General features: G+C 44.6%; 1 protein-coding gene across 2 annotated transcripts in view; it reads right to left on the bottom strand.

The window, feature by feature from the left end:
* Positions 1–1,393: 1,393 nt before the first annotated feature.
* Positions 1,394–24,708, bottom strand: part of KIF17 (kinesin family member 17) — a 360,746-nt gene continuing 337,431 nt past the window's right edge. Inside the window, exon 14 of one of the 2 annotated variants that reach the window (XM_069240033.1) lies at positions 1,394–2,714. In XM_069240033.1, coding sequence (XP_069096134.1) covers positions 2,509–2,714 — 206 coding nt within the window. In that variant the 3' untranslated portion in view covers positions 1,394–2,508. Of the gene's footprint in view, positions 2,715–3,562; positions 3,714–24,708 lie in introns of those variants that run through there. The other variant, XM_069240034.1, reaches the window with a different exon arrangement.

Raw genomic sequence — 24,708 nt, 5'->3', positions numbered from 1 at the left:
ACCACAGAGACAGAACCCGTGACACACCTAGTACTGCAGACCATACTCACAATGGGCAATGGCAATCACCTCATCACCTGGCTGTACAAAGCCATCTGCGACCTGACGATGGCTCCTCTAGACACGCTCCGACACAACTGGGAAGACAAATTTGGGTGAATATTGCACCATAAAGACGTGACAATGGCCTTAAAGTCCCCTCAGCAGGTACCCCAAAACTCCTGCTTTAAGAAAGTGCAACTCTTCATACTACGCAGAGCATATCTCACCCCGGGCCAAATAAACCATTACTTCCCTCAAGGGCGTGCATGTTGTCTATGCTGCCAGGTCCGGAACATGGACCTAGCACACATGCTCTGGTCCTGTTCTGCCCTTCATCACTTCTAGGAAGAGGTACATGATACCCTGCGGGAGGTTACAGAAAGCATGCTCACTAGGCATTTTCAAGTTACGCAAACAAAATAAAGTTTGCGCTTGCTTAGTTTTCCTAGTACTCCTCCTTGCCAAACAAACTCTTTCTTACCCTGCACTGCCGCTCCCCAACAACCCCATTGCTAGCAGCTTTGTACGGGGCAGTACGTAAATGGGGGAACAGCCAAAGAGGACGCCGTCCAGTATGAGGAAGTGCATAATTTGCACAAACGTGCCAGTTCCTCTCACTGGGCTACCCTCCTCTCGCAGTTTCTGTAATGTACTAGGAACGATGATCTCTCCTGCAGCCGGCCCACAACAAACAGTTATCTGATGCTACTTCCACAACAAATCTCCCTCTCACTATGCTCTCAACATATCTCACCTTGTTTCCTCCCCCAGCAGACCCCAGCCTCGCATGTCTTGACCTTTTAAGGCCATATCCCGCCCTGCTTCCTCTCCCCATTTATACCCCAGTTTGCAAAGCAGACCCCAATTTCCATTGTTATGGCAACATGCCCTTACCTTTCTAACACATACATTGACCACATCCATGTCTGCTACATATTTTCCCTGCAGACATACTTGCAGTCTTCTTGTGTTCAATGTCGCAAAACGTGTATGAATATGTATGTTCAAACAGCCAAATATTGCTGATTGTATTTGTTGTTATTTCTACAAAACCTAATAAAAATTATTCAAAACAAATAGTGAAATTGCCCTGACCCACTTATTTTATATGACTAAATTCCCTTTTTCCCCAAAGGAGGCATGTGCTCACAGTCAAAATAGATATATCACATGCCTCCTGAATTAGTTATATTAACTCATAGTTCTGTAACAGCATTATCAGTATGGAAAGATGTGCCTGGCATATTTCTTTCTTGTTCTCTCAAAGTAGTCTTACAAACTTTTACATTTGTATTTGTATATAAATGTATAACAATCAAGAACGTGTTTCACTCTTAGAGAGGTACCAGCTAAAATCGTATCTCAAAATTTAGTTTATTAGGCTTGTATCATTTGAAAAATTGACACCAAAGAGAACAACTACATTTACAAAACAGTTTAACATACAGTGTAAGTGGATGTGGGCAGTGACCTTGGAGAAGGTCGCCATAGAAGCGAGTCCTGTGTACACCTATTTGTTCTAAATCATGCAGTGCTGCTTTCCATGTACTTAGAAAGCCTTCACAGAAGGAGAGGGCCAGCCTGGCGAGGGGCTTTGTATTGCTGATCAGAAGACAATTGCTCATGCAAGGAGAGTCCATGCTATGTATTCTGGCTTATATCTCTGCCCTTAGGGAGGGCAGTCTCATTAATGAAGAACTCATACATATCCAGTGAGACTTAAGACACAGGTCAGACAGAGTGCAGTGATGAAAAGTGAGGTAAACCCTAAATTTGTCCAACTGGTGCTGATGAGGATGAGATGCCTAAACCTATTATTTTTAGGCACTTGGGCAGACACCATTCCACTTAAGTGAACTTTCACCTTGGCCTAATGGAATCAAAAGTAAAATTTAAGGGGACTGCAGTAGCGAGCAAACCTTTTGGAGCGCCATACTCACGAAAAGACCAAATGAAAGGCAGCTATGATGGTCAATCCTGCTCAAGAGCTTACAAGACCACACGTGAACACCAAATTCCTTGAGACATCTTTGACCATAAGAATTATTACCCAGCAGTTTCTAATATTAGATTGGATTCACATTTGTAACAACAGTCCTGATGCCATTCATGCTAATCAGACTAATCAGGTAGCTGAAAGTGTCTGACGAAAAGGCTGTGGAAGTGCCCATGTGCTTTCAGATAGAATGCGCTCTCAGACTGGATACATCATTTGATGCCCGGACTGGCTGTGATTTGGCAGGAATGAGGCAATAAAGGGAAGACGGACTCACAACCTATTGTGCTCCATACAGGTTGTGCTCTGTGATTTCATGATATAATGCTGGCTAGTCAGAGAGAGGAGGCAGAATAGAATGTGTCTAATGTGACTAATTTGCTGCTGCCACTCTGGAACCATGGTTGCTGAAAACATCATCTGACCTCCTGGCAGTAGGACCCCATTACTGCTCCCGATACAGAGGACGATCAGAAGGGCTCCAAGTTTGTTGGGGCTTTATTTTTTTTCCGCTTATTTTTGGTGGATGGTGCAATATACTCCAGCGACTCCAGGCGGTAAGGGCGGGGATGAGGCATGTCCAGTCCAACAGGAGACACAGACGACATGTTGGAAGTCATCATGGTGGAAGTGTTATTCAGAGGTGCTGTGAATACTGGCGGAGTGTTGTGTAGAGCTGCAAAAGAGAAGGACAGCAAACAGATTGTTACAGAAAGTAAGGCACATGAAGATCTTCTGAAGTGGGTACATATCAGATACATTTCTATCAGCTTTGATAATGATGAATACAGCTGTTATGTGTATCTGTGAAGATCACTATCTCCTGCAAGGGTATCCTGACACGGAACTCTGTAATGTACTTCAATAATGCTTCTTTGGCAGATAAATAAAGTCACTGACTAAAGCACAGCTTATAGAACACAGGTAGGGTGAAGCTGTGTGCTAATATGTATTTAATTTTAAATTATTTGAGACCTCCAGGGCCCATTCAAGCTACCCAGTTCCCTTATTTTACGTTTTTGTCCAAGCTTCCCGAAATCGTACTGTACGTTGAGGTGTAGCCTGTTTTTTCACTGCTCACCACCCAGACCTCCAGGAGAGGAGTTTCCAGCTAGATAGCAACCCTAAGGCACCCATGCAATAGCTAGCTTTTCCAAGGTTGCAATGTTTTTTGGGATAAATGAACCTTACAGTATTTGTGTTCTCGTGAAATGTGGCATAAACAGACATGAAAATGCACTGAATCATACCACCCTTTCCCATTAAAACGCTGGAAATGTAAACCATATTTTAGAAAGAAAAATGTCGAATTCTAAAGAATGGAATTCATGAAAACGTTGGTTAAGGGAAGATAAAGAGTTTAAAAAAATAAATTACTGAAAGGCCAGGACAAGCAAAATTATTTGAGGAGCCAGAGAACCTTCAAGAAGTGCTCATTTTTTGGTTTCACCTGCACAGCTCTTGCGCTGTTGCGAAATCTTTATACATTGAAAAAAAATCTGAAAAGGGACTTGCTGTCCGTCCACAGCCTTACATCCCACTCATAGCCTTCCCATTACTTACTACTGGTTGGCTTCTCCGGTCTCTGTCCTTTCTTTGCTACTCACTGGTCAGCAGGAATCCTCACGTCACCAGGGTGTACTTCCTCCGTACTCCTTTAGGCTTCGGCTGTTCTCTGGGGGTCGGACAAAGTACTGCGATAAGTGACAGGCGGCTAGTGTCCTTCCACATGCCGCAGGGTTCTAAGGTACTTCTTTTTTACTTTCTTCCCAGCCATCAGTGCGCCTGCAACGTTGTCATTTGTCCTCGCGCTCATCGAGGCCCTCACGAGTGCTGACCTCCTGTTTGGCTCTGCAGTGACTGCCACTCATTGCTACTACCTATTGTTTGCCTCTCAAGGTGGATCGGGCGATTGTAAAAATAGCTGACCTGTCACCATCTGCCCAAGCCCTACTAGCATCCCCGTCTATACAGCTCTATGCATTGGAGAGGAGGGTGGCACGTGGGCTGAATGGGGAAGCGCCTGAGAACCATAACGGTATCATATGAGTGGGGTCACAACCTTTAGTGTGAAATGTGACTGCACGGCTCTTGTGTCGTTTTCATTAAAATTAACATGGGGTAAATGGTGTGTAATTGGGAGTTAGTTTGGGTTCAGACTAAACTAAAACCAAAACTGCATGTTCAGTGAACGCGCCTCAGCTATGCCCTGCTGTTCTGATGCTGAGGTCATTGCTCTTGCATACCCGCATCCTGGCGAGCGTTCCTAAACCGCCCCCACCCCCACAATATTTCATAACACGCTCAGGTGGTGATGCGGAAAAAGCACAAGCTTGTCAACCTTCCCCGTGCCGCATTCCACACCCTGGGCATGGGCTTCATTTTCGATATATTTCAGCCAAAGTCACGAAGGTGCTGAGCACTAGCACATTAATAAATTGTGTGTTTCCGAGGCGTTCTTCTCGATACAGACAGCAGGGCAATGTAAAAGACTGTGAAATATTCCACTCTGCCCATTATATCACATAACTAGAAGGCAGATCCCGTTGACACTTATTAGCAATCGAAATGTAATCACCTTTTATGTTTGATAAATTGCACCTCAAGCTCAAATTTGTTTGTTGTCGCATAGCGCTGAGATGCAGTGGGTTCTCGGCTCGGCAGAAGTTAGCAGAGCCATATGAAAAGTCCTGTTTATCTCAGGCAGGACACCAGTCTGTCAAGAGGGGACTGATGACATCACAACCCGCTGCTGCTTATACGACGTCACCCCAGTGATCCTAGAGGAGTGCACTATAATGCAATACACATAGACATTACCACAAGCATTCTAGAAGCATCTTCATTCCTGCACGCCTACCACACTGTACCCAAGTCAAGAAACAGCCTGTGATGTTTCTCTCACACCTGTAAGAGTCTTGAGCTTTTACTTAGCACATAAAACTTGGCATGCTTGTATTTCTTGGCACCCGATTGTTATGGAACACTCAAAACTACATATTTCACGTTGCAAATTGTTGTTAGGCAAAACAGGACTGGCCTCACATGGTGTAACTTTTGACCTATAATTACTACAGCTATCCAGTTCCCAAAGCACATCTCACAGGCCATGTGCACAAGTCTGTGCTCGGGCTGTATGTTGTCAATCATAGCTCCCAGCAGATTGCCTGTCCTTTCCATGTCCACGTGGAATATATGTCATAGTAGTTACCTACGTCCGGTGACTAGACTGGGCTTCCTGTGACGTCATCACAGTCACCAGACAACACATCACAATACTGAGACTGCCTGCGTAAACATTGCCAAAGTCAAAAGCTCGCACATAGGCGAAACCTATTGGCATTGCCAATGCTTGCTCTGCATGTAATAATTGTCGACGACACAGGAAGAGATCTTAGAAAAATACACAACTTAAGGCAAAACGTAGAGTGGAGTGGATTTTTTTCTATCCCAGTCAGACACTGAGCTAGCAAGACCACGATCTCATTTAGAGGCCAGGGCGACATTGGGTGGTAAACCTCCCCAGCAAACATATTATTTGCAACAGGTGACTTCAAACTCCCCCATTAGACAATTGTGTGATAGAACTAGGTTTGCTAGGGGCGAAAATACAGCCAAGAAAATATAAATGCTGCTAAATTTTGAAATCTAAGTTATTTCCAGTCTCCTAAGCAGTGAACGTACTATTTTAAAATATGGTTTAAAGTAACCAAAATGAACCACTGTTGTGCCAATGGTAAAATCGACCAGCGGGATCATGGTGATGGAGGATGCCATATTAATAGCTCCTTCTTGGTGTTCTACTTATGCCAGTTCAGTTCCACTCTCTTCGAGAAGACCAATGACTCACTTTACCCAGAGGATATTTCAGTGAATCCTCCGTGAACATTTGGAGCATGTTTTGGAACCTATTGATTCAAAATAAAAACTTGGTCAGAAGCACACTAGTCGCATGTAGTGAAAAAAATGAAATGCTGTCCGCTCCAGAGCATTACGCGTTAGTCTCATGGAGCAAGTGCTGTGCACGGTACTTAAAGTTACTGGTAAGCTTCACTGGACTTTTGGATGGCAATGGATGCTCTGCTGACATGGCCATCTGTTAGACTGTCTTGAGGTAAGGCTGGGACAGATATTAGGAGAGCAGAGGCACTACAGAGGGCTTATTTGGTCATAACACAGTGGTTGATGCAGGAGCTGCCCGATCTGTCTGGTCTGCAGATTGAGATGTTGGCGAGTGTGGACCTCAAACATGCAGCTGGGTATTCAGACTACACAAGCTTTCTGTAAGCAAAAAGACAGGAGTATGGACATGCTGGAAACCCAGGAGGAAGGAGGCAAGGAATGGGACTGCAGAGAAACACTTTAGACTGGACTCAAAGAGGGTGGTTCTTAGATCTGCGAATTCAAGGTGCTGCAGTAGCCAGAAATCAAAAAAATGGAAAGCCGATTTTTGGGGTTGAAGGTTATTGTCTTGCAGGAGACATCGAAAAGAACATTGCATAAGCAGCATACATTGTGGAAAACAGAAGTATTAGCCTGAGTGTCCGGGAAGTACCAATCCCTATTGGTACAATATTCACACTCAGCAAGGAGGAAGAAGGTGGACTACACCCAAAACAGTCACCAGAAAATGAGAACTGAGAGAGTGCAATGTTGGGTCTGAGGATGCAGGCGGCTCGGAATAATCTCAAGGGCTTCATTAGGGAGTTACTGACTTATCAACAGAGCAAAGCTCTCATGAGGGCTGTGTGCAGGATGCCGACTGACGCAGACCATAATAGCTATTTCCCTTACCTCTCACCAGTTCTAGTAGAGGCAAGGGCAAAATCAAGTAGCGGATGCAAGTCAAGCATTACTGAACGATCCCCTACTTCATGTCCCAGAAAAAGCGAGATCATGCTGAAGTAAGTCCCAGGAAGATGGTTCATTAGAACAAGCAAACTTGATAAGCCATAGGAAGAACCATCATGGCGCAAACCTAAGAGGGAGGAAAAGGTGAGAAACACCAAGAGGAGAAACACAGGAAAACTGGATTCCAGAGAAGGACGTTGATTCCTTAGAAAGGGAGAAACAGAGGAGAGACAGCCATCAGAGACCTGGCAGATGGAAGACAACTCATATGATAACACGCCGGAACCCAGTTGCCAGGGTGAGTTAGAGCTGTACCCCCCACTGGGATTGTCCGAGGCATGAACCATGGCCAAAAGCAAGTACTTCGAAGGAGCTAGGATCACTAGCGTGAACGGGTTCTTCCTGAAATGAGGCATAACAACACTGTGCGTTAAAGTATAAATGTCTGTATCAGTGGCACAAGGGAATCAGAAGTGTTATTCACCAATATGGAGGAAGATGCCATGAAGGAACCACTGTGACCTATTCTTGTCACAGTGACAAGGGTTAAGATCTTTCATTCTCATGTCAGACGGATCCCTGCTTCCCTAGATCTGATCTTTTGCTTGCTTTATTTTTAAGGCACTGTACATGGCAACCTTGGTTGGCTTACAGTGTTGGGAAGATCCTCTCCTTCTGACCCAGAAGATCTTAGTCATTCCAGACAAGTGCTTTCAGGCAAGAAGGTTATTGTATATATTTGTTTTTCTTTTTTTCTTGGTATACTAAGGCTTCACGGAGCAATAAATGATCCCTTACTATCTGCCTTTGTGATCTCTACTCTTATATAGACATCTGTTTTTTCGCTTTGTAGCACAACAGATGTCATCGTGTAGTACCCCTGCATACAGCACTGCAGTAGATGACTGGTTTCTCGTGGAGTAAAACGTTACACCTTCGCTGAGTAGATTATTTGCTTTCTTATGTCAAAAGACTAGGCAGGCAGAGATCCACACTTGCTATGCCTTGCTTTGTGAGGTGGATGGTCTCTTCCCGGGTATCTGAAGAAGGTGATTTGATGTTGAACAACTGATTTGATGGTTGAAGATGTTTGATGTTCTTATGTCTTAAGTGGAAATGATGTAGAACATTCAGAACCTTCAAACAACAGGGAATGCAGGTGCATTGGAGAAGAAAGTATCGCACACCACTGACTTTTTTTTTTAGGTTAAAATCCAAATCACTAGGCATGCACTTAGGATGTGTTCACAACATAACTATGTATTTTCCCTAGTGCTGGAATTGCTTTTTGATTGTAGACACCTACATTTTGCCAGTGTGTCTTGCAGACGTCAAGGATAGAACTACCTTTTTTCAAGAGACGTCTTTCAACTGTAACTTGTGATTCATTCAAACAGGCCTAAGTTGACTGCACAATGTTACAATGGTCAACTCCCAAGGCACAGGTGGAGGGTAGACTTGCGGGAATGTCCTGAAATAACATTTCATGAACTCCTTAATGACTCTTTGTGACAACAGAGTGGCTGATAGCAGAGATCTCGTGCACTGAAAAGTGACTGTTGAAATGTACTCGAAGCATATTTAAGCAATTCTTTATCAGGATGAAGATATAGGAGTTGGTGGGTCTGTAACAAAAGCGAAAGCAGGCCCTTTCCTTACCACCAGATGCGAAACAGTTTCAATTTAGCGTAATATATTTCAGCGATGAAAGAATCATGGGCCTGTGCTAGGACCAGTCTACATTCAGAAATAATGTCCAGATAACCCAAATCTAAGTGAGCAGGAGCCAGGCTCTCTGGTTCAGGGACAGGAGTTTGTTGTATAATATTTGCCTTTGCTGTCTCATTAAAGAGTGAGGAAACTCCTAATAATGATTGGTTGGAAACCAGACAGATGCACAGATTGGTGAATAAATATTGTCTTAGCGATGGTTCCTTCTTGGTTTTGCTGAGGACCATGGAGACAGGGGAAAAAGAAGATAAGCATAGGCAAAGATGTTAATCAGATCTTAGCAAACACTTCTTGTTTGGACACTAGTTTTCCAGTAACTACTGACAAAGAAGCAGCATTTTTTGTTCAGGAGAGTGCTGACCACAGTACTCGGAGATCATCTGAAAGTAATGTTGGTATAGCTCCCATGCGTGGAAGTCTGATGGAGAACAACTTAGAGTATCCATTTGGAAGTTACTGAGCCCTGGGAAATATTCCGCTGAGATGCGCACATTGTTGATAATCATAATGTCCCATAGTTCTTGCACCTCCTCACACAGGATGTTAGAACTTGTGCCTTCGTGTCTGATAATGTAACACAAGTAGATTGTGTTGTCTTGACCTATGAGCACAATAAACTTGGCAGGAAAACTTTGATGCCAAGCCGTATTGCATGCAAGTGCAGGACAATGACAGGACATTTTTTGTCCTGCTCTATCCAAAGACTTCTAGTGCAAAGTTGCTGCATGTGAGCCCCTCAGCACTCTTTCAAAGTATTCATAATCATAATGAGGGTGGGACATGGCTGCTGAAAAGATAAGCTGACCAACAAATTCTCAGGAAGTCTCCACTTGAGAAGTGCCTGCTTAAAATGACAGGTAATCCTCGCTATATACTCTCATGTCCTTTAGGCTCATTGCCACTGCTGTTCCTTTTCCTGCTGGACATGTCGCATTCTGCGATGGAAGAAGGACTTGCACACTCTTTCCTGAGCCATGGCGCATATGAATATAGACGAGCAACTTTCCAAGTGTTGTGTCCAGAACAGTGTTTAAGAAGAAGAGATTCCTGGAATGCAGAAGATTGGACTTGTGCTCATTCAAGATGTGACCTAGAGGCTGAAACAGAGTTAGGCAAGCATCTCTTGATACTGTGGACCTTTGCACCAATGGAGTTGTCAAAAGCCAGTCCTCCAGACCTGGTATAGGCACACCTGGTGACTCTAATTTCTAAGAGAGCTGCCACCGTCAATAGACATTAGGTAAAACTCCTCGAGGCACTCTACAGGCTTGAAGTGCCTGCAGTAGTAGGGGAGTCATTCCTTCATTCCTAGGGAGATTCCTTTGTGCTTTCAGGTGCAAACAGAGTCCTTGTGACCCTGGAAGATGCACAGCCTTGGATGTTGCCGAATCTTGCAGGATCCGGAGAAACAATGCTGCAATGGGAGCCTTCCCACCAGATGCAGGTGTATTTCAGTTCCAAAGCAGACCTGCAGTGGTTCCAGAGGCCAGGAGCAGAAGATGTCTTTCAGAGTGTTCCTTGGAGAGTCTTACTCAACGAATCTGAGGACCCATCCTAGGGGAGCCCTTAAGTAACCCTAAAAGGGGGTTGGTCACTCTGACATGACCCACCTATCAGAGGGGGTCAGGGACATCATCTCCCTGGACTAACCAGTTAAATGCTCCCAGGTGCCTTTGCACATCTTATTTTCAAGATGGCAGAATCAAGTGGCTGCCTGGCAGAGCTCTATGCACCTCCCTAAGGGAGGAGCTGGACAGGGGAGTGGTCGCTCTCCTGTTCTTTGTGCAGTTTTGCGCCAGAGCGGGAACCGGCAGTTCCTGAACTGGTGGAAACCAGATTACGCAAGGAGGGCACCAAATGTGCCTTTCAAAGCAGTCTGGTGGCACTCAGAGGCCATGCCACCGCAGTCCTTATAAACCTAATACACAGGTGGAGGTGGTCACACCTCTCCTTTGCAGGAAATCCTATGTTCTACCTCCCTGGCCTGAGCCAGGCTCGCCAACAGGAGGGCAAAACAGTGTCTGGGGTCAGCAGCAGCGTGGGCTGGCAGCTGGACCCCATAACGCTGCTCAGGCAGAACTGCAGGATCCTCTAAGGAGCCCCCTGAGTACATGGTATCATGAAACTAACACTGGAATCGGTGTAGTTGCATGATTCCAACATGTTTCATACCAAACATGCCTAGGTTCGGAGGAGCCATTATGTCGTTGACCACTAGTGTTGACCAGTGTCCACTACATACCTTAAGATGGCTTCCCTGCACTTACAGAGTCCAGGAAGCGCCCTGGGGTCTGTAGGGGCACCCTGCTCATGCAGGGATACCCTCACTCTTAGGGACATGCACCTTGCTTTTGGGCTGAAGAGCCTACCAGAGGGGTGACTTATAGGCCCATATTTATACTTTTTTAGCGCCACATTTGCGCCGCTTTTTGACGCAAAATCGGCACAAACTTACAAAATACCATTGTATTTTGTAAGTTTGCGCCGATTTTGCATCAAAAAGCGGCGCAAATGCGGCGCTAAAAAAGTATAAATATTGGCCATAGTGTCTAAGTGCAGTGACCAGGTTTAGTGGTGAAAGGGTGCATGCACCCTTTCAGGCAGCCTGCAATGGCGGGCCTGCAGACACAGCTTGCATAGGCTTCTATGTGTGGCAGAATTATGCTGCAGCCCAGGGGAGACCCCTGGTGTACCAATGCCCTGAGTAACATATACTAGGGACTTACATGGGTGCACCAGTGTGCCGATTGTGGGTACAAAAAGTTTACCAGCAACAACATTAAGAGGAGAGGGCACATTCACTGGGGTTATGATTAGCAGGGTCCCAGTGAACTACAGTCAAACATACTGGTATCAGGCCAAAAGTGGGGGTAACTATGCAAGAAAGATGGCACTTTCCTACAATGCATACTTTTATCTTTTAAATATGTTACTACAGAAGAATTCACACCCATTCCAAATTCTAGTACTCCACTTCCTTTTTATTAATTATTGGGTAAGGGTGCTACTCAATTGTTGTGCCCAGATGTCTTTTAATGAAGATCTCATGTATACTGAAACTGGGTCAAAACTTCAGTATTTCTTCAAAAACACTTGGACTGCAGACCTTTATTTTTTTAGTGTAGATTTGAATCACTTTCTCACAGTGTTTTAAAACACCATTGGTCCTGGCCCATAAAAAAATGCTATTGTCAGTTGCCCTTTGCGTTCTTTTGAGTTCTTTTTATTGAAGACACTGCTGATACTCTGAGCACTGCATTATGTCTTTACAAAATCGTTTGTATATACCACTTTACCAATATTTATATGTCATTATATAAAGCTACTCTTCAAGGGTATATCCCAGCTGAATAGGATTTTTTTATTACTTTTCTACCATGTTTTATGGCCCTTAAGACTTGAAGTAATACTTGAAGTGGATGCATGTATGGATGCATGTGAGTGAATGCGTGTATGTCAGTGTTGGTGAATGAGTGCAGGGTGCGTGTGGGTGTCTGTGTGCATGTGCATGTGTGCGGGGAGGGGGGGTGCGGGCTCAGGGGAGGTGGGTGCTGTACCTGAAGAGGGGCTTCTGGTAAGGGTATTGTGCTTGCAGGAGGGGGGAGGAGGGTTTGGGAGTCGTGTGCCTGGTGAAATCCCATGTCACCAGTAGCCTTTCTGCCAGGAAAGCCAGCTCATAATAGGGCCGGCAGTCTTCATTGGCCCGCCGGGTCAGAGATGCTCATCTCTGGCCCGGCGGGTCCAACCGCCCTGTTCGTCTGAGTGGAGATGTGGCAGGTTGGCAGAGGCCAACCCGCCACACTCATAATATTGTGGTCTTTCTTTCATGGTAGTATATTATCCAGGTTCCTATGTTTAGAGAGTAGCCTCTTATTCATGCTTTCTTTAGATAACCCTGGAGGCATGTTGGAGCTCTAGCACTGCATTTTTTCCTCTGGATGGGGAACCACAAATTAGACAGTCAGTGATGCTTGTGTTAGCTACAACCATGTACTCCATACATGATGTTGGATTGGTACAATCTTGTCAGACTTCTGGAGCTGTTTCTAAAGACCTAGAGAAAGGCCCTCTCTATCAAAAAATGAAAGTGCGCAATATTGTCAGTGGGATAGAGGGTTTGTAGTGGTGTTTGTTTTGGCATTCTATTGCATGTATATAATCTTGCAACTCATTTAGGGACATATTTACAAGAAAGTGGTGCATCGGACCTGATGCTGCAATTTTCTTACGTTACCCCTGCCCAAGCTAATGACACGATGGTTGTGTTGCATTTACAATATGGCACACCATGGCGGTCGCTAGGACAATAGCGTCAACATTTTTGATGCTATTGTGGGACTTTGCTGCACTAGTTTAAAAAACGTTGACACTAGTGCAGCAAAGCACAGGGCGTCCCATTGATAATGGCGCATCCTTTTAACGCCTGCTCTGAGCATAAATGACTATTTATGCCCTATGCAGTGATTTTGTTTGTTGAGCCTCCCCGTGTCGGTAAGCCCCCTTTGTATACATTATGCCTGACGCAAGCATAATGTGGCCCAACAGGTTGCAAAGTGGTGCGATGCAAGCATTGCACCACTTTGAAATACGGCACAGGGAAAAGCCGCCTTAGCGTAAAAAAAATGACGCTATGGTGGTGCAAGGGGCTTGTAAATATGCTCCTTAATTTTTATGTCTCTTTCTTTCCCCTCCCAAAACTTCACCATGCTTAATATCTCCCACATGCTTTTCTTCCTTAACTTAATTTTCCTCCTTTCCTCACATGTCCCTAAGTATTGGAAACATCTGCTGATGGAGAAGAGGCAGCCGGGGTCACTGGTGAGTCAGTGGTGGAGGCGACGGTGAAGGAGGCAAAGCGGTGGTTGAAGTAGTACTTGTGGCTGAAGTGGTGAGGATGTGACACCCAGATAAAAGGTCTCCATCATGTGCAGCAGAGAATAAGACTGCAGAAAGTACACAGGAATCTATCTATCTGCACCACAGAATGGCCTCTGTGGTATCTCCTTATTTTAGTGAATGTTTGGTAATCCACTCTATATATATCCACAGGAACCATATCTTGCTGGGGTGCTTCCTGTTTGGCTCTCCTCATTACGATCACACTAAGATATTCTTAATTCAGTTATTCTCCACCGGAGGCCATTACCAACTGTTGCTCATAGCTGCTGCCCTCTACCTCTTCTTCTATATTTAGCAGTTAGGCTGGGTCTACATTATGATCTTCAGAGTATATGGTGTGGACTGGCGTATTGGACCTCTGGACCACTAGAGAGGATGGTACTAGGATCTCTAAACTGACTTGTTCAAATTGTGCTCTATCTGTCGTTGATGGTACAGTTAACACGGTGGTCATCGATGAGTGTTAAAGCAGAACAACTCCTGGCAGGACTGTCAATGAGAGATCTATTCAAGTGTGTAGGACAACTGACAGTGAAGGTCCTGCTGATGAGGAGATCATCAACACTACTTGTGGGGTTATCAGTTGGAGAGCTGTCAGTGAAAGGTCTACAGCTGCCAGCACCACTAATGACAAGGGCAGTGCTGACAAGAATAGTGCCAACGCAGGTGTGGAGAAGAGTGTGAAAATGGATTGTTGACTAGGGTGTCTTTGTCCCTGCTGACAATAATGAAGATGCACCTTTGCTTATAGACAGCTCGTTCTTTTTTCAAAGTGGAAGGAACCTCTGCTGATGTCAGGTCTTTAGGCAAGAAATTAGCCTGAGAATTGTCAAAGGAAAATGTCTTCCTCATTTGCGCGGTCTGTTCTGAAGTTTTTTCAATGATTTAGCCTCTGCAGACATATCTATTTTGCCTAGAAAGATAGATGTAGACACCTCTTTGGAAAATCCAATCAAGGCATTTCCTGATTCTTCTGGTTTCCTCTTTTCTGTATGGAAGCGGTAGGAGGGGCACTTCACAGAAAATAATCTCCTGGAGAGGGGACAGATGATCTTTTTTAAGAAAAGACGAAACATCCTTTTGTCATACATAGACTTTTAGATTGAAATGTCTCGAAAATGTTACATTTTAATACTGTATGATTAGCATACAGACAGTAAAGGCAACTGTTGTGTGGCTCATCCATGAAGATCTTCTTTTGAGAGCACGTAGAACATGCCTCGATGAGGGATCTTTGTCTTTGAGATCCCCTGGATCATTGAAAAAAGAAGAATGCCCTCACTACAATGTGGAAGATGAAGATGACCTTGACGGAAATGATCCTGAGGTGAAGCTATTGGTAATATGGCAAAAGAATAGAGCTCTGTCCAGTGACTCCCTCACACCCAATGTGCTTTAGAAGGATACATTACTTACTTGTAATCCTAGTTTTCTGCCAGGGAAATCCTCATCAAAGTCGTAAGCACTGAATATTCCTGCCTACCTGTGGGGACCCCGGAGCACATATATATATATATATATATATATATATATATATATATATATATAGCATAAAAAATGTATGGAGTACTTTAATAGACATAAATATAAAAATATTTACATATCTAGGCATCCTATACTAAGGGCTAAAATGCCCAATTTGCATTGAGTTTTTCTGCTTACCAGACTCAAGAATTTCTAAAAATAAGAAAGAGAGAGCATAAAGTGCACAACACAGCTTTTAGTGAATAATAAACTGCAAAGGAATCTAAAGGCATTATAGACTATAGACAATAGGCTGCATTAACAACATAACAAGTGAAAATTGTCACTGTGCCTTTAAGGTCTCCAGGACCTCCTGTAACCCATCATGCCCGAAAGGTGACTGTTAGGTCAGTACTTTTTTACGGTGACATCTAGAATAAAACATAGACATGTAAGGACTTGTGCATGCAAGATTTGTCGGGGAAGTGGGCAGGTTGCTTATGAATTTCATGAGGATTCCCCTGGAAGAGACCTAGGATTACAGGTAAGTAATGTATCTTTCTCTTCTAGGGGATCCTCATCAATAGTCATAAGCATGGAATAGAGTAGTAAGCCCATCCTACACCCCTGCAGACAAATCAAGAGCAAGCACAAACATTTGTCATGATCATCAAAATAGATTTCTTAAGGAGGCTTGCCCTACATGGGAGTCTGCCTTAGTGTCTGAATCTAGACAATATTGCCTTCTGAAAGTATGCACTGATCTCCAAGTAGTAGCTTTGCAGATTTCAAAGATAGGAACATTCTTGGGTAGGGCTGCAGTTGCCATCCTGCCCCTGGTAGAGTGGGCTTTGGGTCTGGCAGATAACTGTTTGTTGGCTAACTGGTACGTGAATAGAACACAAGGAACTACCCATCTAGAAATGGTCTGCTTGGAGGAAGCAATGCCTGTCCTCATACGTCCAAAGTTAACAAACAAACAGTCAGATTGTATGATAGCCTTGGTCTTGTCCAAATAGAATTTCAGCACTCTCTTAATATCAAGAGTGTAACACTCTTTATGCCGGTGTGGAGGGATAAGGCAAGAACGTAGGGAGTGAAACTGTATGGTTAATGCGGAAATCAGACACTACCTTGGGAAACAAACTTGGATTAGTTCTCAACACCTGTTGTAATGGAATACCGTATAAGGCTCTTTGGCACAAAGAGATTGAATCTCCCTGATTCTGCGTGCCAAAGGAATAGCTACCAGAAAGGATGTTTTCCAGGTAAGGTGTTGCAAAGATGCTTTGTGTATAGGTTCGAAAGGGGGACTCATGAGTTTTGAAAGCACCACAATCAATTCCCAAGGAGGGGAGGGGTTGCGGACAGTTGGGAACACCTTCTTTAGTCCCTCTAAAAAAATCCTTTACTACAGGTATTTGAAAAAATGACCTCTGTGTAAGGGATTTCCTGTACGCAGTAATAGCTGCAAGGTGTACTCTAATAGAAGTGAATTGTAGACTAGATTTTGCTAAATGGAGGATATAAAGTAATATCACCTCGCCCTGACCCAAAATTGGATGAAAGTCATTCTGTACACACATGTAAAATATTTTCCAAATAAAAGCGTAAGAACGGCTGGTCGATGGTCGTCTGGACTCCCTAAGAATGTTCATGCACTCTGCCAGAGACCCAAATGTCCATACTGGAGGAATTCAGGAGCCATGCTGTGAAGCCCAGCGAGGGAAAGTTGGGGAGGTAAATCTTCCCTCCGAACTTGTAGAGCAGATCTGGTCTGCAAGGTAGCCTCCTGTGTGGTCTTTCTGACAGGTGTAGGAGATTTGGGTACCACCAGTGGCGGGGTCATTTCAGGGCTATCAAGTTCATCCTGGTCCTGGTTCTGTACAGTTTGTTGATGACTGTTGAGATCAACGGAATGGGGGGAAATGCATAAAGAAATTTCCTGGGCCAGTCCATCAAAAGGACATTTCCCTTTACCCCTGGTCGGTAGAACCTGGATGCGAAGTCTGGGCATTTCTTGTTGCTTTCGACTGCGAACAGGTCTATTTGCAGGTGCCCCAATTTTCTGAAAATGTCTTGCATGACGCCATCATGCAGAATCCAGTCATGCGTTACTGTGAAGTGTCAACTTAGAGTCTGCTTGTGTGTTCTGGATTCCTGGCAGGTGAATTGCTGAGATTATCAACTTCCTCACTAGGAACCAGTGCCAGATGGACTGCACTTCCAGGGATAGAAGGCGGAGCATCTGCTCTCTTGTTTGTTTATATAGTGCATTGTGGTCGTATTGTCTGTTTGGACCAGGAGTGAGCTGGTTTGAAAGGATTGATCAAACGACTTGAGAGCTAGATGGGCCGCTCTTAGTTTATATGGTATCTTTTTCCTTGGCTGACTGCAGGCCCTGCATCTGTAGGGACCCCATGTGAGCACCCCAGCCCTGGGGAGACACATCTGTATTGAGCATTTGTGTAGCAGTGTCTTTGTGAAAGGGGGAGCCGATCATAAGGTTTTGTCATTGAGACCACCACGGTATTGAAGCTTTTGCAGCCTAAGACAGGGTGAGCTTGTTGTCCCAATGGTCTGTGAACTGATTCCACTGATCCTCCAGATTCTGCTGCAATGGCTTCATGTGTGGTCTGGCATTGGGAATAGGGTAGATGCATGAAGCCATTGATCCCAAGCCTGGCTGATGGATGTGGGGGAGGTTGGCACACTTCCGAGTGACTGAGGATAGTCTCTCCTCTGAAGGAAAGACTTTTGTGATGTTTGTGTCCAGAGTCACAACCAGATAGTATAGACTTTGAGTTGGAATCTAGATTGATTTTTTGACATTGGTCTGTAGACCTAAAGACTGAAGGGTGCCAACACAGATTTGGTGGTGTTTTCTCATCTGAACTAGAGAGGAGTTTTTTTTTACCACCCAGTCTTCAAAGTATGGGTAGACAAATATTATTTTCCTTTGGCAGCTGCTATGACAGCCATGCACTTTGAGAATGTGTAGGTGCTGATTTCAGGCCGAACGGTAGCACTTTGTACTGATATTGTTTGGATGCCACTGTTAACTGAAGGAACTTCCGATGCTTCCTGGCAATTGGGATGTGGAAGTAGGTAACCTGTAGATCGATGGAACACATCCAATCTACCCGATGAAGCTGGGGGTATATCTGTTGGAGAGCAAGCATCCTGAACTTCTCCTTGCGTATATATTTGTTTAGCAGACGCAAGTCCAGAATGGGCCTGAATTCTATCTTTGGCCATTTTTTCTTTATTAGAAAGTGCAGTGAGTATACTCCTATTCCTCTTTGAGAGAATGGAACCTCCTCTATTGCCACTTTGCAGAGAAGAGTAGAGGCTTTGTTTTGCAGCAACTTCTGTTGGTGGCAAGAGGCTTTTGATGGCGGAGCAGCTGAAGGAGGGGGCTTGAAGCTAACTGAGTTCCCATTCTCTACAATTTGTAAGACCCCGTTGTCGCTGGTGATGTTGTGCTGCTCGTTTAGATGTTTGATAATATCTCCCCCCACCAGATTGGGTAACGGTGATTGGGGAAGTGACAACTCATAGTTTGCCTGGTGTCTTGGAGGAAGCTGTTGGTGTTTGATTAGCTTCTTGTCCACGCAAAGATCTGCGGGGCTGGTACTGAGATCTGTCTCGTTCTTGATGCTGGTGCTGGAAAAACCAGTGAGGGGTTTGAACCCTCTGATGGCATGGGTGCTTGTCATATGGACTGTACTTTCTGCTGACTTCTTTCCGTTTCTAAAGGCCGACAGCCTTAAGTGTGTCAAACTTGTTTTTCATCTTTGCCATTTTGCCATCCATGTGAGACCCGAACAATGAGTTGCTATTGAAAGGAAGGTTCAGGATGCGCTTTTGAGCTCTGTCTTAAGACCTGTGAGGCGAAGTTATGATGAGCGTCTGGCATATATAGCATGTGAATATCCTTGCGCCGCCAGGCAAGAGCCATCTGCAACTGTGCTAATTATTTGGTTAGCGACCAAAACGTCCTTGTAGTATTTCATCAAAGTCCTGTCTGTCTTCTCCGGGTAGCTTTTCTGCAAATTGGCCAGTGAATCTCGTAGAGAGCCATTGTATCGGCCCAATAATGTTGTTGCATTAGACACCTTCATAAACGAGGCCGATGCACCACACATTTTTCTGCCCAAGGAATCTATTTGTTTACTTTCCTTGTCCGGCAGCACGGATGATGAAGCTGCAATGGAGTACGTCTTCTTAGCAGCTACTATAATGACCGAATCTGGTGGAGGGTCGGTTCTTCGAACTAAAGGATCTTGATCCGAAGCCTTATATTTCTTTAGAATTCTCGCTGGACCGCCTTGAAGGGATGATGGAGTAAAAAAAAAAATGTCCATCACAGGTTCGAGAAGGCCTGGGACCAAAGGCAGCAATGGTCTTGAGGAAGACCTATGATGTAAGGTCTTGAAGATGACCAATGAGGTTGTAGCGGGTGGTGGAATATCAATGTTCAGCTTAGTAGCTCCTCGCACCAACACGTTATTCAATGTATTTTGGTCATCTACTGGGGATACTCTTGTTGGTGGAGTGTCTGTAAATGTTGGTGAGTAATCCCTCTTTGATGATCTTGTGGAAGTCGACCACGCAGGGGATCTTTGTGCAGAGTGGCATGATCGAGACCTCTGAGATCTTCGGGCAGGCGTAAAGAATCTTGTTCTGGCCCTGGGTCGAGATCTAGTCCTTGTCCGTGACCTAGTTCTGTGCCGAGGAGTGAGAGCCATATGAACCCTGGATCTTCTTGGGGACCTCTGAGAGCTGACCTCTGCCAGGCAGCCTAGAGGCGTCATGTTTCACAAAGTTGGTTTTGGAGATGGTGTCTGTGGAGGAGACCTTGAAGGTGAGTATGTCTTTGAGTATTATGAGCCCGGACTCTATGGGACGGACCAGTTGCAAACTAGTGATTGTGGTGTCTGAGGAGACTCTGACTCACAGAGAAATCTTTGCCCTGCAGAAGAGTGTGAAGAAGCTCCTGAAAAAGTAGCTGAAGATCAAGAAAAATGATGCTCCATAGGCTTGTCCATGGACGAATGCTGCCTCAACATTGAGCGAGTAGGTGCTGTTGACGATGGTGGTCTTGACTTTTAGAGGGTAAGTGAGGTCTCGACACTGAACGGTGTCTCAGTGCCGTTAATGGAGACTGTCTATTAGGCGTCTGCCTCAACATCGATTAGTGCCTGGTTGCTACTGACAGAGAAGTGTGTCTTAACATCAAATGGTGCCTGGCTGGCGTCAACGGAAAAGTCTGCCTCCATGTCGGACAGTGCCTGGTTGCTGCAGATGCAAGTGTTTGCCTCAACATCTAATGGTGTCTGGTTGCCGCATGACAAGACACATGCCTTGACATCAAACAACGCCTGATTGCTGTTGACGGAGATGTGTGCCTCAATGTCAAACGGTGCCTAGTTTCTGTTGAAGGAGACCGCCTCGGTGAAGAGTGTCTCAAGGGTGAGCAGCGATAAGACACCATCAAAGGAGTTTTTTCTTGCCTCAGCGTCAACTGGTGAGGACCAGGCATTGACAGAGACTTTTGCATTGACAGTGAGTGATAGTGAGACAACGAGTGGACTGCCCTCGACGACTCAGGCTCCGACGGCTTGGGATATCGCTTTGCCGTTGATGAAGACTCAAGTGAAGAGACTCTCTCGACGTCTGTTGTTGTCATAATTTCCCCACTGACGGGGATCCTGCAGACGAAGGGAGCCTCGTGGTTGAGGGTACCTTTGACGTTGATCCAGACAGGGAACATATAGGTATTTTCTTACCCAAGGATGTTGTTTTTATTTTTGTTTTTTCTCGCCTGCCAGGAGATCTGCCTCTGGGAGGAGCCTTGTGATCGGAGATAGTTTTGTTGGAGGAAGATAGAGGAGGTCCTTGTTTTTCTCTCTCTTGAAGACCATGTAGACGTATTTTCTCTCTATCTTTTACAGTTCTTTAAGAGAGTTTTTGGCAATGCCGGCAAGACTCATGTAAATGAGTATCAAATAGACCTACTATGTATTCTGAGTGGGGGGGTCAGTCTGTGCCTTCTTTCTGCCACAGGTAGGACACTTGACAAAAAAGATGGCTTTTTTATTGGAAAAAATATACATTCCTGTCAGAAAATTATTGTTCCTCATTCTGGATGGAAAAAAACGTCAGGTATGTTGAAAAGTACCCTCTTTTTGGCATGGTTACTCCCACATTTTGCCTGCTGTCAGTGTGTTTGGACTGTTTTCACTGGGAGCCTGCTAACCAGGACCTCAGTGATTGTGCTCTCTCCCTCTAAATTGGGTTGTTTAGTACTTTGCACACCACACAATTGGCATACTGGTGCCTCATGTAAGTCTCTACTACATGGTACTTAGGTACCAAGGGCACTGGGGCACCAGGGGTTCCCCAAGGGCTTCAGCATGTATTGGCCACCCATGGGAGCCCATGCAAACTGTGTCTGCGGGCCTATCATTGCAGCCTGCGTGAAAAGGTGCCTGCACCCTTTCACTACACCAGGTCACTGTAGGTCACCCCTATGGCAGGCCTTTGTAGCCAAGAGGAGAGGGTGTAGGTACCTATGTGAGAGGGCACCTCTGCATGAGCAATTTCTTCCCAGCATGCCTTGTTCCTTTTCTACTTGGTCTTTTTTCTCATTCATTTCTATGTGGCCTTTCCCAATTCAAGATGGTGTCGTACGTTCTTCCTGTTTTGTCACTTCCTGTTTCATGGTCCATAAGCACTGCAGTTTCCTCCTTCCTTGCGTTGCAAACACTTCCGTCTTGGTGGTGATCCTCACTCCTGTTTCCAGTTTTCTACTCGCTCCTGCTTTTTCCCTGCGGAATTGACTTTTTTGCCTTTTTCATAGTTTTTTCCTCTTTTTCAGGAGTTTATGTGATAAAGGTTTTTTTTACCATTACTTGGATTTTTCCTCTGGGACTCCTTCTGTAGGGTACAGTCTGCCTTAGCGTTGTTTCTAGTCAGCAGCACCTTGGTTACTAGAAGGGGACGCCCTCATCATGGCCAGTCCAGAACTAGTAAGAAACCAGGCGTCCCTCCAAGTACTGCAGCCTTCAACGGTAAGAGACGTGCAGACCATGACATCCTTGGGTCGAGTCCCCTGGACCTTGCTGGTCCTCTTCACCCTTGCAAACCTTCTCAGTCTCTTACATTTACCAAGGTTTGTTTGTAGTTTTCCAGCACCACTAACCAACTGCATCTCAACTGCCGACGTGGGACATCACTTGAATCACTCCTGGGACTCCTCTTCATCTCTGGTGTTGCACTGCAAGCCTTCCTCGTCCACTGTCGTCCTGGTCCTGCATCCACAGAAGGGCGAGTTGTGGATTCTGCCACAACCGGACACTCCATCACAAACTGGACTTGGTTCCCTTCCTTTGCAGGTCCTCTTCTGTCAAGATCCGCATTTGTGTTCTTCCAGTATTGGTTGGGCATTGCATAATCCTTTCCTAAAGTCCCCCTTTTTGTTTTGGGGAAAACCAGGTACTTACCTCTGCTCTCCTGGCCGCTGGGGGTCACTCTGGTACTCACCTCTTGGGGTTCCTAGTTCCTCCAGCTCACCTCTACTGATTCCACTTCCTTGGGTGGGGGAATTGCCTTTCACATTCCACTTCTGCAGTACATGGTTTGGCCCTCCCCTAGGGTCCTCACTATTTGCTATTCCTTTTACCAATGCTTATTGCTTTCTATGCTATTTGCTGATTGCTAATGTGTATATAATAGTGTGTTTACTTACCTTCAGTTGGGGGACTGCCTATTCAGTATTCTAGTATTTATGTTACCCTAATAAAGTACCTTTATTTTTGTATCTGTGTGTGGTTCTTTCATGTGTCTAAGTGCTGTGCGACTATAGTTGTATTGTATAAGCTTTTCATGTCTCCTAGATAAGTCTTGGCTGCTCATCCACAGCTACCCCTAGAGAGCCCTGGTTACCTAGACACTGCCTTCACCTCATTAATAGGGGATACCTGGCATAAGGTGACAACACTATAGGTGCCCACCACACTCCAGGCCAGCTTCCTACAGGGCGAAGCAGAGAAACATTTTTGTAAAGTGATATTTGACAAAAAGTCAAAAACTGAGAGAACTCAGAGCTCTAGGATCCTCACTGAAGGAGCTGGAAAAAAGAACTGACCTGCCACCTTTGGGGCATTATGGGACACAGGAGGTCGTGGAGACCTTAAAGGCGCGGTGCCATCTTTCACTTGTTATGCTTTTATTGCAGTCTATTATCTAACAATGCCTTTGCATTCACTTGCAGTTTTTTATTCAATAAGGCTGTGTTGTGCACTTTATGCTTTTTCTTTCTGATTTACAGAGGGCATTTTTAGCCCTTCATATAGGCTGCATAGATATATGTATATGTATGTATATATATAATATAATATATATATATATATATATATATATATTAAAGTACTACATGCATTTTTTATGCTATACACACACACACATATATATATATATATCGTTGGCTGGTGGGAGAGGTGCGTGCCCTGGGCCAAGGAGAATGATCTTGGAACAGAATGTATTGTACCATTGGTGCAGTACACTGATGATCTATTCATTGTGTGGAATGGCACCCAACAGTCGGCTAATGTGTATATTAATGCATGGAATCAGAATAGTTTGAATTTGCATTTCACTAGACATTTTAGCAAAACGTCAGTTTCCTTTTTGGACTTACAGGTGTTTGTACAAGGAAGACAGTTACATAGCAAGCTATATAGGAAACCTACATCAGGAAAATCCATTCTGCATGCGAAGTCAGCATCCGCGGAGTTTGGTTAAGAGCATACCTTCTGACGAAATGCTGTGTTTAAAACACATTTGTTCTATACACTCTGATTTTGCAGAAGCTAAAGATGAGGCAATCTGTAGTTTCACACAGAGTGGCTATTACACAAAAATGTTGATAATGGAAACAGAAGGTGACATGTGTTGACAGACAGCAACTGCTGGTGCAACGAACAGACAGAACTGATGAGCATCAGGGGATGATCAGACTTGCCACTGGGTTCTCGAAAGATGCAGCCGCACTAGTGAAGATTTTGAAAAAAGAATTGGCATATATTATTGACTGATCAAGTCTTAGAGTCTAGATTGCCATCAGTACAACAAGTTACATACAGGAAGATCCCTCTATCAAGGACCATTTGCTCCACAGCCATTTTGTTGAGGAACTGAAGGATTTAAAAGCAACCCTTGGAATTTTCCCTGCCTACAATGCATGGCATGCAAGCACAGCACTGTAGTGAAGGAATAATAGACTACAGATAGGTGAGGTAGGAGGTTGATCACAAAACTGCTAAACTGTAATTCTAGTTCTGTGGTATATTGTCGATTTGCCCATGTAGTAAAATGTATGTGGGCAGTACAATACATGTAGCAAAAAAAGGATACTGGAGCACATGCCAGCAATACGTAAGGCTGACACATAGTACCCAGTGGCATGACAGTTTAATAGTGAGCACTGTGGAAGCAGTAGCCTATTGAGGTATTTTTGTATAGACCAGGGGCCTATTGAGGAGAGAGGGGGAGATAGGGTGAATAAAACTGAGACTTTTAGAATCTCAGTATATAATTAAGATGCAGACAAAGGTCCCTAGGGGCCTAACTAGTGACGAAGAATTATGGACACACATTGGGTAAACTGGAAATGAGTGGAGTTATGCCTTCAGGAGAAGGAGGCAGCTGAAAGTTAGTAT

The sequence above is a fragment of the Pleurodeles waltl genome, chromosome 6 (assembly GCF_031143425.1).
Source record: "Pleurodeles waltl isolate 20211129_DDA chromosome 6, aPleWal1.hap1.20221129, whole genome shotgun sequence".
NCBI lineage: Eukaryota > Metazoa > Chordata > Amphibia > Caudata > Salamandridae > Pleurodeles > Pleurodeles waltl.
Note: the sequence above shows the minus strand (reverse complement) of the source record. Positions and strands in the feature narration are given on the sequence as shown.